The 14,494-nt window shown below is 37.9% G+C and overlaps 1 protein-coding gene across 12 annotated transcripts in view; it reads left to right on the forward strand.

Annotated features, from left to right (window-relative positions):
* The window catches only part of ITPR2 (inositol 1,4,5-trisphosphate receptor type 2), a 499,386-nt gene that overhangs the window by 91,922 nt on the left and 392,970 nt on the right, over positions 1-14,494 (forward strand). For all 12 annotated transcript variants that reach the window (XR_010148345.1, XM_063786880.1, XM_016923764.4 and 9 more), the window contains exon 3: positions 14,284-14,399. Coding sequence is in view for 11 of the 12 variants with exons in the window: in XM_063786880.1 (XP_063642950.1) it covers positions 14,284-14,399 (116 nt within the window). In the remaining variant the exon portion in view is untranslated. The remainder of the gene's footprint in view (positions 1-14,283; positions 14,400-14,494) is intronic.

Consider the following 14,494-nt stretch of genomic DNA (forward strand, 5'->3'; position numbering starts at 1 on the left):
TTTGAGAGGTGCCGTGTGCGGGGAAGTCAAGCTAGATCCTGTGATTTAGCAAACAAGTCAACCCAGTGTTCCTCTTCCCACATGCCAAGCAAACCAAACCACAACAACTATTAATAAAACAAATCCTTATTATGTCTTTAAAGTTTATCTTTTTTCTTAAAAATATTTATGAGAAACAATTGATCCATAGAAAAGTGAACAATTGAGGACTATATACAACTGTAGTAATTTTATTTTCAACTTGATTGAATAGTAACTTATATACCATAAAATTTACTCCTTTTAAATATTCAGCTTAATGAGTTTTGTTAAATATATACAGTTGTGCAGCCAATACTTAAATCACTTACATAATCTCAAGAAGTTCTTTTTTGTCCTTTTGCAGTCAATCCTTGCTTCCACCCCACTTCCAGGTAACCCTTGACCTTCTTTTGGATGCTATAGTTTTGCCTTTTCTAGAATTCATATAAATGGCCTCATGTGGTATGTAGTCTTTTGTGTCTGGCTTCTTTCACTTAGTAAGATGTGTTTGAGATTCATCCATGTTCAGGATCAGTATTGCATGTGTCAGTATTTGTTCTTTTGTTTTTGGTAGTAGTATTCTATTGTATGGATATACCACTACATTTGGAGTTGGACATTTGGTTTGTTTTCCCCCATTTTTGGGAAACTGTGAATAATGTAGGTGGACATTTGCATACAATGCTTTGTGTGGACATATGTTCTAATTCTCTTGGGTAGACATCTTGGAATGGGATTACTGGATCATATAATAAGTATCTTTTAACTTTTCAAGAAACTACTAAAATGTTCTCCAAAGTAGGGAACCATTTTGTGTTCATACCATCAATGTATGAGAATTCCAGTTGCTCCACATCCTCATAACACATGACATTGTCATTCTTTTTAACTGTAGCCATTCTAGTGGTTTTGTAGTGGTATCTAATTATGGTCATAGTTTGCATTTCTCTAATGACCAGTGGTATTGAGTGTATTTTTATGTACTTGTTAGCCTTCCCTTTTTTGTGAAACATCTGTTTAAATCTTATTGGATTGTATGTCTTCTTTTATTGAGTTGTAAAAGCACTTTCTGTATTCTGGATCCAAGTCCTCTGTTAGAAATGTGCTTGCTTTTGCAACTTACTTTCAGGTTGAGTTTTGATAAGAAAATGTTCAACTCATCTAAATTTTTATTTGAAATAGAAAAGACCTAATCTTATCCAAAGGACATGATACATTTTTAAAGAATAATTTTATAATCATGTAAGGAAGAGAAAGAAAAGAAAAAGTTTGGAGAAGTGATAAAGGAAATATTGGAGAGAGAGTGAAATAAGAGACTGTAAAAGGAAGAAAATAATTAGGGAAAGAGAAGGAGATAAAACTACAAAGAGACCCAAGCTCATTCTTGTTGGTAAAAAGAAAAAACAAAAACAACCCCCTTCTCAAAAACCGACAAAAAGAGATGTAATGAGAGAGAGAAGCTAAAAAATAGAGGAAGAGAACAACAAACAAATTTACAGTTATGGAGAATAAAAGAATAGGTAGGAAAGGAGGAGACAAAAAAATGCCAAGAGAAGAACACACCACCACCATTGCTTTCATTTCCCATGGCCTGTCCGCCATGTTGTCTCCTCTCTATTCTGTTATCTCATCTCTCTGTTCCCCACTTCTCATGTCCACTTTCTGGAAGTCCTACCTTTCCTCCCACATCCCAATTCTTTAATATTTTACTGTTCTACTTTCCAAACATACAAAATAGCTGGGTTATGTCCTTTCTATCTTTAGTGTATAAAAGAACTGACTCTGAAGTTAGTTGTTTGGGTTTGAATCCTACCTCTGTGACCCTGGGCAGAACCTAACCTTTAAAATTTCCAGTTTCATGATCTGTAACATGGGAACAATAGTAATACTGGTCTCAAAGTTTTCTACAGAGATTAAAGAATCTGTGTAAAGCTTTTATCATTGTACTTGGCATAGAGTGCTCAGTCATTAAGTATTATAGCTGCTATTTGTGTAGTATGTGTGTGTGCGTGTGCGTGTGTGTTGTGGGGAAAGGGTGTTTCTTTGTTATTATTCCTTCCACCTTTGACTCTCCGTTAATCTTATTTTAATCTGGGAGTATCTTACCAAACTAAAAACTTAAGTGACAAAATACCACAGCGAGCATCATGCTTCCGATACTGCAAAATATAAACACAACTGTATTTGTTCATGTGGAATGTAAAGTTGGAAGTAATAATAATACATATTTACATAGTGCTTTAACTTTGAGCATTTTGATGTAGCACTGACAGATATTTAGTAGTAGAAGACTTATGGGGTCCGGGGGCTGAAATTTCCTGGTTTCTGTAATACCGAGATACCAAACCAACCACAGTTTGATAAATACAGCTGAAGCAGGTGAGGTGTCTGAGCTTTTTATGTAAATGCACAACATGAACTCCTTCCCTTTTTGCCAGTCACCTCTACCACAGTTCCCATTGAAAAATAGAAGGTAGGCCAGGCGTGGTGGCTTACGCCTGTAATCCCAGCACTTTAGGAGGCCGAGGTGGGCAGATCACGAGGTCAGGAGTTTGAGACTAGCCTGTCCAACATGGTGAAACCCATCTCTACTAAAAATACAAAAATTAGCTGGGCGTGGTAGGGCGTGCCTGTAATCCCAGCTACTCAGGAGGCTGAGACAGGAGAATCGCTTGAACCTGGAAGGTGGAGGTTGCAGTGAGCTGAGATAGCGCCGTTCTCCAGCCTGGGTGACAGAGCGAGCCTCCGTATTAAAAAAAAAAAAAAAAGAAAGAAAAGAAAAGGAAAAAAAAAGAAAAATAGAAGGTAGTATTTGGGAAAGACCTCCCCAAGGCAAGATTCCTGCTGCACTGCATCTGCCTCTGCCTCAACATGATGAGTACAAGTTTACTTGCCTCTGAGTAATTTGTATTTTTTGGATTTTTTCCAATTGCTGGCAAGTTTCCCCTTGCATGGAACTGAAATTTTCTTTGATCCTGGATCAATATAGGGAAAAACTTTCCTCCCTCGTTTACATGTAGAAGTTTAGCTACACAAAGTGGGATTATGCCAACTCTTTGTTTTCTCTCTGTTAGGCAACATTTCCCAGTTTGAACTATCGTTGCTCAAATAACAAGACTTGTGTATTTTGCTTGCTTTCCCCCTTGCTGAACTTTGGATACTGGCTAATTTGTTAGGATGCTGCTTAAAATGTGGCATCTATAGAACTGGACCCAACATGGATGTGTTCCTTCTTCCTCTGTTTGAGGAATCAGTCTAATATGAATCAGCCTAAAATGGCGGCATCAGCTTTTCCGCCGGTTCAGCGCAGTATTCACTTATTTATGTTTGGAGTGATAATATACTTATCACCCAAACCAGGACATTCTTGAGAGTGAAAGGGGGACGTGGCTAATAATTAAGCTCAGGCCACAGGCATAAACCAGAATTGTCCTGGGCACACAGGGCTATAGGGCATTCTAATTAAGTTAAGTTGAACTCAAGCCTAAGGTCTAGGCTATTTTCAGTTTTTAAAATACTAATTGCTAATAGCCTTGGTGCTCCTCTCTATCATGTACCAAAGTAGTTGACTTTTTTCTGACCTTATATTTATGTCTGTATAAAGTTAATTGCATTGATGTTTGGATTTAAAAAAATCTAGATTTTAATCTGCCTAATTAGCTACTCCTCTTCACTCTGCATCATCTGCAAATTTGATCAACTTTCCTGTGTATTTTTCCCAGTCATTGGTAAGCTAAAAGGTGCCTTTCCCAGATGCTCAGTACCAATCACTTCACCCTCATGGACCTCTCAGGCAGCAGGAGTCAACTGAGAACCAAGATCTTAGGGTATTCCCTTCTCAGGTGTTTGTATTTTGATAGGAGACCTCCCCCCACCCCACAAAAAAGATGGTAAAACCCTTCAGAGCAGGAAGAATAGATATCTAATGATTGTTTCTCAGGTAACTTGGCAGGAACTTTCTTTTGCAAACAGATTTTGAGCATCTTCCTTATAGTAGCTAATAGGGGCTGAATATAGAGTTACCTGTAAACATGTTATCTAATAGGAAGCACTATCTGATAGATGGGTGCTATAGTAAAGGTAGAGGCCAACCAGCGTGGGGCTAAAAAGAGGAAGACACTTTTAAAAGGGCATCTTCCCATTCCATTGTAATGGTCTATATACAAATTTGACAGGGCAGTTAATTTAAAAATATAGTTTTTGTGTATTTCAGAAGTCATTCATAGAGCAAAGGAAAGTTTCCTGGTCTCAGTTTCCTTTCCTCTTGACCACAGGACATGTTTATATAAATTTGAAGTTCATTTAACCCTAACCTGTACACATGTGCAGACTTCTAGAAGTATGGCTTTTGAATACTTTTAGTTGCAACTCTCAGTAAGAAATACATTATACATTGTAATCCCACATGTGCATATGTGTGTGTGCACATGCACAAACCCACACATGACCAGAAACAGAAGTTTCTTGAAAGAATACTTGCTACTTTGCAATGTCCTCTTCTTCCCTCCTCTTCTTCTCCCTTCCCCCCTCCCTCTCCTCTCTTCTCCTTCCCTGTCCTCTTCCCTACCCTTCCCCTTCCCTTACTCTTTTCCTTCCCATTTTGTTTCCCTTGTCCTTCCCTTCTCTTTCCCTTTCCCTTTCTCTTCCTGTTCCATTCAATTCAATTTCATTCCATTCAGAAGGCTGGTTGAGACCAAATAATTTGATTTCAAGCCTGGCTAGGCCAGGCACAGTACCTCACGTCTGTAATCCCAGCACTTTGGGAGGCCAAGGCAGGCAGCTAACCTGAGGTCAGGAGTTCGAGACCAGCCTGGCTAACATGGTGAAACCCCGTTTCTACTAAAGATACAAAAAATTAGCTGGGTGTGGTGATGCATGCCTGTAATCCCAGCTTCTCAGGAGGCTGAGACAGGAGAATCGTTTGAACCCAGGAGGCGGAGGTTGTGGTGAGCCGAGATCGTGCCATTGCACTCTGGCTTGGTCAACAAGAGCGAAACTCCATCTCAAAAAAAAAAAAAAAAAAGACTGGCTTGCACAATTACACAATTGCAGTTTGTTAAACTTTGCTCTGGAGTTGTCCATTGACTCCTAAATTATCTGTAGATGCTTTTTGGTAGTAATAATAATCAAAAGAAAGCTAGTCTTATTGGAGCATAAATATGTAATAATAATGATGAATAAGACTCCATGATCTTTTTGTTATTATGAATAAATCTCTGCTCACGGAGGAACTAGCATAACAAACTGATTTTGTTTTAGGTCACCCATATGAGAACAGCAATTAATTCAGTACCAGGACAATGAACAGCAAGCAGTTCTTTACTCTAAATATTGCTATTACATAACTGTGACTTGGCATAAAATACCCTGTGTTAGACTTTTTTTTTTTTTTTTAATTTAGGACAGGAGTTGTTACAGTCATGCTCAAATTGGTTTAAAAAGGCAAGCTTACCGCTATAAAGTTAATTTACCTGTATTAATAGTTTAATTGTTCACCTATTAGAAAATTATTGCTTTCTGAGTGGAGGGCTTGAAGCCATGAACTTCTCTGGCTTGCTACTGTGCTCTTCTGTCATATTCATAGTTACAGGTGTTTGGATTGTCTCTTTTAACACATTTTGGGCCCTTGTAGGAGAATTTCAGCAAGGAATCTGGGAATTTGAAACCAGAGAACGTGGACTGTCACATTATGTGTTTTAATTTCAGTGAATGTACCTCAATGTATTTGTTAAAGTTTTAATTTCATGAATATAGAGCATCTTCTATTGAATTATGAAGATGGGCTTTGGAGGCAGGTTGATCTGGACTAAATTTAAAAACAATTTTTGAAATTTTAGGTTAGAGCTCTAAAACATTCTGAGTTTCTCTTTCCTCATTTATAGAACTAATACTTCAAAGCATTTGTGAAAGAATTAAATGAGATAATGTATGTGACAAGACCTGATGTAAAAGGAGATGCTATGGAAGTACATACTCATATGTAAATATACATAAAATATATTATGCATCTATGCATATTATATATGTATGTATCTTATCTGCATGTATGTGTGTAGAAACATAAATGTATGTAAAAAATTATTTCCTTTTCTTTCAGATCTGACACTTATGTAATGAAATTTAGAGGCTTGCATTTTGATTTCTGAATCAGTCAGCTTATTACATTTTTTTTATTATCAGTGTTAACATGGCACATTGAGAATGGGAAAAATGATTGAAAAATTATACATTATGATTTTTCTGGTAGCAGATTTCACTTACACCTAGTGTAGTGGCTTGCTCAATCAATGCTGAAATTCAAACCTTGACAAGAATATAAATTAGCATTAATGCATTTGAATTTTACTTTTCCTCCCCACTCCAAATTAGGCAAAGGATAAAGCTTCATTTGTTCTTGAGTGTTTACCTATTAGTGTATGAATCAGGCAATTAATCTCTTTGAGACTAAGATTTCATAATATTTTTATTTATGTTTTAGCATTTAATTATATATACACATAGTATATTTCCCATTGAAAACCATTCATTAGTTTTTTTTTAAGTATTATAACTGTGGCACATATGTATATGTATCTTGATAATATTTTTCTAGAGGTTGTGTTGTGTTGCAAGACTGTGGTAGGGATGAGAACTGAGGCATATGCATATTTCACTTTCTGGCCAGTGGTTTTCTTTTTTCTTTTCTTTTCTTTCTTTTTTTTTTTTTTGAGATGGAGTCTTGCTCTGTCACCTAGGCTGGAGTGCAGTGGCATGATCTTGGCTCACTGCAACCTCTGCCTCCTGGTTTCAAACGATTCTTCTGCCTCAGCCTCTTGAGTGGCTGGGATTACAGGCACACGCCACTGCGCCTGGCTGATTTTTGTATTTTTAGTAGAGATGGGGTTTTGCCATGTTGGCCAGGCTGGTCTTGAACTCCTGACCCCAGCCTCCCAAAGTGCTGGGATTACAGGCATGAGCCACTGTGCCTGGCCTGGCCAGTGGTTTTCTTACCATCTGTATTTGCTAAATACATTAATAGATGCTTTAACAATTCAGTCTTTAATTGACTAAAATCACATCTATTATGGGAAAGAGGCATTTAGTATTTGGTAATAAAAATGATAACTTTTTGAGGAGATCTTGCCACGATGATCAAATCAAAGTTGGGGTGGAGAAGTCAGAAGGATGCTGTCTGAGGATATTTAGGGCTGTTAAGTAGAAGCCAGATTAGATTTGTTCTAAATGGCCTTGAGGTACATGTAGAATTACGAACAGCATTTAAACAGAGACAGATTATGCCTCAACATGACAACCTGCTCCCAGTGGCATCTCTGCATGGCTACAGTACACTACATTGGGTTCAGAGGATCTTGGTTCATATTTCATCTCAATTCCTCATGAAGAAAAGTCTCAGTTTCCTTCTCTGTAACATGGAGAAAATAACCCTGGCTAACTCTTGAGAGTCTTGTGAAGATCCAGTGATCTTTATTATCAATGTGTAGTGCTGTTTATAGTTTACAAAGCGCTCCATGGTAGTAAACTGTATTGAACAAACCAAGTGTGGCATTGGTGTCCCTACCACTAAGAGGTCAGGCAGTCATTTGTCAGGGCATTCAAGTATCCTATGTGTGGTAGAACTTCTTCATATTTATAATATTCTAATCTAGAAATACTATCCTGAAGGATCTAGGGAATTCACTTTTTGAGTTTTTGCTTCTTTGCTTCAAGGAAGGGAAAGATTGGATTTTATCTGAGGCTTCTTTGAGTGCTAACATTTTATCAGTCTACAAGCCTGTAATGACAAAATGCCATTTCTCTTCCTCTTTCGTAGTATAATAATTGACTTTCAGCTAGAGGAAGTTACATTGCGATCTTCGTGGTTGCTAACCCATGTATTGTGATTAATTTTCATGTTTGCTTACACATGCAATACATTTCCCTGAGCCTTCATAGCATTCTAGAGGACACTTTGCCTCTTAGATTCTCTCTTTACAGTTGCCTTAGGCAAGGCAGGTGGGGGGATAGATGTTTGGTTTGAAATTTATGTTCTTAAAACACATTCCTTTTTAAAACTTCTAAAAATAAAGAGTTTTATACAAACACTGTATTTCAGGATGCATTTCTTAGGGAAACTGAAAAACAAAAACAACCTAGAGTTGTATTTTCAGCTAATGAATGCATTCCTCTCCCTGCATCAACTCTGAATTCTATTATTTTTAATTTTTTAAAATTTGTATTTTGTAAGAGACAAGGTCTTGCTTTGTCCTCCAGGCTAGAGTGCAGTGGTGTGATCATAGCTCATTGCAGCCTTGAACTCCTAGGCTCAAGTGATCCTCTTGTCTCAGCCTCCCGAGTAGCTCGGACTACAGGCATGCGCCACTGCCCCCAGCTGATTTTTAAAAAAAATTTTTCGTAGAGACAGGTTCTCAATTTGTTGCCCAGGCTGGCCTTGAACTCTTGGCTTCAAGCAATCCCCCTTTATCAGCCTCCCAGAGTGCTGGGATTATAGGCATGAGCCACTGTGTCTGACCTGAATTCTAATTTCTAGTGGCTAATGGCCCCTTGTCTGCCTGCCCCTTATCCTAAAGAGAGTTTCTTTTTAACCACTTTCCATTTTATCATTGGGAAGGTTCTAGCTTGCTCTTCTGTTTCAGAGACCATTGTCTTCATTGAACTCTTCTGGATCCACTTTGTGTCATAAAGAGAGAAACAAAAGTCCCCGAGGCTTTCCCTCCCCACCTTTCTGCACGTGGGGAGAATAAAGCCCTTGGTAACCATGTTCCCTATGGTTATGAGGTGTTTTTTACAGGCTACCATGAAAGAGCCATTTGTTGAATGCCTGCCTTGTGACAGGCACTTGCCTCATTTAAATCTTAAGACATCTTTAGGAGGAAGGAGAAATGAAAAACCAAATTTTCTTTCCACCATTGCCAAAGGATACTGCTGGCCAAGACATAGCTTGAACTTTACATATGATAGCCCTGAATAGAGTCCTAAAGTCAGTTTCTGGGGTTCAGGAGTGGCCTCCTGATACAAATATTGTAGAAAGTACCTCCACAGGTTCAAAGCAAAACATTTCAAAACTATTTATACAGGTATTGTAAGTGGAGGTTTGGACTGATTTCCTGCCAGATTTCCACGGAATCATGTGTGAAGTTTGGCTCTTTGACTTACAGTGTTAATGTGCTATGGGTTACGTGCTCCATACCATTTGAATGGCTTTCGTATTTCTTCCCTCTGCTAGCATTTGTAAGTAAGCAGGCTAAAATGCCACCAATGCTATCAGTTTAAAATGAACACTTCTGAGTGGCTTAATTTCCTTCCATAACTGTTCAAAAAATAAATAAATAAAAGTTGTAATTCTAAGCCATTGTTCTTATAATATTGTCTGACTGAACATATGTCTGGTTGGATTACTAACATTTCCTGAACTTCTGTAATTCTGCAAATTGTTGGCTTCAGGTCTTAAGGTTAAGCTTTTAAAAAAATTAAACAAAAATAACTTCCTTTTATTTGTGCTGTTGATGCTCGCTCTATGAGATAAAACCTTTCCTTTTTTTATTCCTTGAGTCTTGAAATGTTGAAGAAATTGTTGTTAGAATTAAAAAATGACAGAGTCAATTTCTGATTGAACTCCATAAAACATTTTTCTTAACAGTATTACACCTCTACAGATCAAGGAATACTAGAGAGTTTAGAAGCAGGATGAGGAAGGCAGGTGAGACCGGATTGCTCTGAAATAGCTGTAATCCTGCACACTGAAAAAAAGTAGGCTTGTCAAAGGCTTCGCCCTTACTGATGTTAGTCATGGCGTCTGCATTTCTAAAAAGATATTACTTGGTATTGAAGATCTAATCCTCTTCTTACTGTCATTTTGTTCCAAGGAATTTGAGAAATATATACAAAGACACATCGTGGCATCTTAAACCAAAGGGGTGGACACCTTGTCATTAACTGGGCACTCTTGGTGTGTGTTCAGGTTTCATCTGAGAACTTTTCTTTTCTTTTTCTTTCTTTTTTTTTTTGGTTTATTTCAGCTTCCCAGTTGCACGCCTAACTTCTCTCTCTCCCCTTTTTAAAAAACTTTTATTTTAACTTCAGGGTTACAAGTGCAGTTTTGTTCCATAGGTAAACTTGTGTCATGGGGGTTTGTTGTACAGATTATTTCATCACCCAAGTTTAAGCCTTGTACTCATTAGTTATTTTTCTTGATCCTCTCCCTCCTCTCATCTTCCACCCTCCAAAAGGCTCCAGTGTGTGTTGTTCCCCTCTTTGTGTCCATGTGTTCTCATCTTTTAGCTCCCACTTATAAGTGGGAGCTAAATATAACTTATTTGATTTTCTGTTCCTGCACTAGCTTGCTAGGGATAATGGCCTCCAGCTCCATTCATGTCCTTGCAAAAGACATGATCTCATTCTTTTTTATGGCTGCATAGTATTCCATGGTGTCTATGTACCATGTTTTCTTTATCCAGTCTATGATTGATGGGCATTTAGGTTGATTCCATGTCTTTGCTATTATGAATAGGGCTGCAGTGAATGTATGTGTGCATGTGTCTTCATAACAGAATGATTTATATTCCTTTGGGCATACACCCAGTAATGAAATTGCTGGGTCTGATGGTATTTCTGTCTTTTGGCCTTTGAGAAATTGTCTTCCACAATGACTGGACTATTTTACACTCCCACCAACAGTGTAGAAGTGTTAATTTTTCTTCATAACCTCACTAGCATCTGTTATTTTTGACTCTTTAGTAGTAGCCATTCTGACTGATGTGAGATGGTATCTCATTGTGGTTTTGATTTGCATTTCTCTAATGATCAGTGATGCTGAGCTTTTTTTTCATGTGATTGTTGGCCGCATGTATGTTTTCTTTTGAAAAGTGTCTGTTCATGTCCTTTGCCCACTTTTTAATGGGGTTGTTTATTTTTTACTTGTAAATTTGTTTAAGTTCCAAAAGCAATTGCAACAAAAGCAAAAATTGACAACTGGGATCTAATTAAACTGAAGAGCTTCTGCACAGCAAAAGAAGCTGTCAACAAAGTAAACAGACAACCTACAGAATGGGAGAAAATTTTTGAAAACTATGCATCCAACAAAGGTCTAATATCCAGCATGTATAAGGAACTTAAACTACTTTTCATTACTCTTTGCTGAGAGCTCTGTAAGGATTTAGTCATCTCTTCATCTTAGTGAGGCTATTGCTGAAAGAATGAAGCAATATCAATAATAATGCCTTACATTTATAATAGGACTTTAAAGTTCACAAAGAACTTTCACACAGATTTTCTTTTTGCTCATCTCAGCAACCCTGTGAATTAGGTGTGGCAGGTATTAGCACTTTTATTATGCAGTAAATTTAGAATCCGACAAAATGTGTGACCAGCCCAAGAACAGTAGATTTTTAAAAATGTGTTCTAAAGGAGGCAGAGAGAGAATTAAGCACGCACACACCCTACTGCCACCAATGAAAGCTTTTTAACAGAAGTCTGTGTCTGCCCCACCTTCTCTCCTATTATCCAGAACAGTCCTGCAAGATTAGTTCCCATGCAGAAACAGATCAATTATTTACTGTAATATAAAATGAGATGTCCCCTGTGGGAGGCTGCTGAGAGGGACTGTAAAACTAAGGCCCTGAAATGGAAAGGGCTTTTGAAACCCAAGACTTTGTACTTCAGATACAGTGGGTGGAAGCTTGTTCATTTGGCTATTTTCACTTACCCCTCCTTGACCTTTTCCCGCCCCCACATCTAGTCGATTATTAAGCCTCTGGTTCGGCTGCTTTATTTTACATCTACGGCTACCCAAAACTACTGTAGGGCCCCAGTTCCATCCCTACTGTCTTTTCACAACAGCAGTGGGTTTCGGGGATGGCCTTCCTGCCCCTTGCTCATGCCATCTTTCACATGCCCTAAGAGCTTAAAAGTCTGTAAGAGTTCAGCGTTTTCCATGGGGTATAGTCCATCCTCCTTAGCCTAGAACATAACACTGTAGATGTTGACCTCAGCCTACCATTCCATTTTTATTTTGCCGCTTCAGTGGTGGTTTTCCTGAATGGTTAGGGGTCCCTTAGCATTCTTCGCTGCCTTCATACCAGCCACTGGCTCTGTTTGGAACGCCCCTCCCCTTAGCATGGGAGCCCTCTTGCCCCTGTGCTGAATGAGTATTGGTTCTTTAAAATTTGGCTGTGTTTTCTCCTTTCTTCTCCGTTGGGAAGTCTTTTCTGACCTCCGTTGCCTGTGAAATTGGCCACATGCATCGTTGTGGCTCTTAGCATCTCCTCCAGAGCTCCCTTGTGAAGCTTCAAGTAGACCGTGAGCTTTCTGAGGACAGGGTCTGAGGCTTAACCCCTGTTCATGCAGGGCATGACCCCCTGTAGGGGGATTACAGTAAACACAGTTTGGCTGAAAGTTTGGCTTCACTTCACAGTGACCTCAGCCACCACTCAGGAGCATTTGGCCTGATAGCCAGTTTGCTGACTCCCCAAAGATATCGCTAATTAGGAGTGCTATTGAGGTGGTCTGGGATTTACAAAAATATTTTTTCTGTTAAAGGATCATTTCCAATTGACCTTAATTAGGAATCTGTAATAATGAAGAGAAACACAATTTTTTCTCTTTCCTTTTTATACATGAAGAAAGTCAGAAGCATAAACTCCAGATTATGGAGTTCAGTTCCCCTTGATCATGGATTTGTGCTTTTGCTGAGTGCAGACAGTGTAGAGTTTTGCCACTTGCCTAATACAGGATAGTCAAAAGAGTCTGCTGTATTAAATTGGGAGCACTCTTATGGAAATATTTGTAAACAACTTGTGGATTTGTGCTTCAAGAAATTTGTAAAATTCTCTTTGTAGTTGCTAAGATACAGGAAATAACTTTTAGGGCTAGTATGATACACTGCCAAGGAAAACATTTTCCAGGCTGTCCGTCTTTGGTCACACACGTGCTAGGTGTTGATTCCTGTATCATACTGTAATTGTGGTGGCCTCTAAGCCTACTTTTAGCAGTTTGAAGGTATCTGTTTTCTACTACCTATGAGATATTTACTTATCCATATCAGTTCCCTTTAAACTAGAAATTAAGATTAGTTTACTATTACCTTGTCTGTATATGGGGGGTGGGGCAATCACATGGGGAATATGTGTTCGTATAGAAAAAAATCATCATTGTCTTGTTTTTCCTACATTCCTTACAAATTTTACAGCCATATTTCTTGATCATTTATGCCATTAGAACCATGAAAAAGTGATATTTGAAAAGGTATCATCTTTTTAAATACAATTAATTTTAAGGAAAATAGTGGAACAAGCATATTATATAATGTAGTCAATAATGTGGCTAAAGTGGATATTTGAGTTGACTGAATTTTATTTTTGTGATAGTTATTTGTCGAATGAGAATGACTCTAAATATCAACACATCAGTCAAAATAAAGTAAATTTGTTATGTTGAACTCACAGTTTTTTATGAGAAAAATGAAAATAAGGTTTGAATTTTCTGTATTACTACTCTTTTATGATAGAATACTGAGAATTTACCTTTATTCTAGATTGTAATCTATTCCACAAGCATACAAAATCATTAGCATGTGGCGAAACTGTTGAGTTCTTCCATTCTCCTCATTGAAAATAAAACGTATATTTTGCTTCTTGACTTACAGATATCACAACTATAATATTCTTCTATGATTTTCTATCTTGATGTTTAGCAATAGAGTCAGGACTGTAATCTTGGTTTAGGTGTTTTGTTTTGCTTTATGTTTCCATCATATCATATTGTCTTTCAGATTTTCACATCGTATTCACCCAGGTATTTGGAAACTTGGGGAGTGGATGACTCTAATGGTCAGCTGAGATCTACTTCCTGGATCACTTTGGCTGTCAAATATACACAGCACCAATGTGTATTAATTGTGCAAAGTCAGATAAGGCAGTGAAAGTCACTAATCTCATTCTATTTGCTTTCTAAGACCAGGTGCCCCGTTATAATTAATCCATGCCTTATAATACCACAATTACATGGGTTTGATTTCTTTATACACTGGCTATCGTAGTCTTTAAAAAACTTAAATTAATGAAGAAGGGGATATTTTAACTGAGTCTAGATAATTATTTGAAAAGGATGTTATAGAGTGAATGGAGAGTTGGCTGGAGGACGGACTATATGACTTTTAACTGTTCTGTATAATCAGGGATTCCAAGATTCAAAAACTGAGCTATAAGGGAAATCTAAGAAATGCTAGTAGCCTTAGTTACAGTGTTTTTGTATGTTGGTTTGTCACAGACTGCCTTTTCAAGGTGTGCCCTATGAACAGATATTCTGCCCAGAAGCAATATTGGAAAGCAAAGCAAGCCAAACAAGGGAACCACACCGAGGCAGCCTTGCTGAAGAAACTACAGGTAAGGACCAGGATTCCAATTGTCTGGCTTAGGCTAACCAAGTACAGCAATAATAAAAGATGTATTTAGAGCTTTCTAGCTTTGTCCTTTCACCC

This window comes from Pan troglodytes, chromosome 10 (genome assembly GCF_028858775.2).
Source record: "Pan troglodytes isolate AG18354 chromosome 10, NHGRI_mPanTro3-v2.0_pri, whole genome shotgun sequence".
Classification (NCBI taxonomy): Eukaryota; Metazoa; Chordata; class Mammalia; order Primates; family Hominidae; genus Pan; species Pan troglodytes.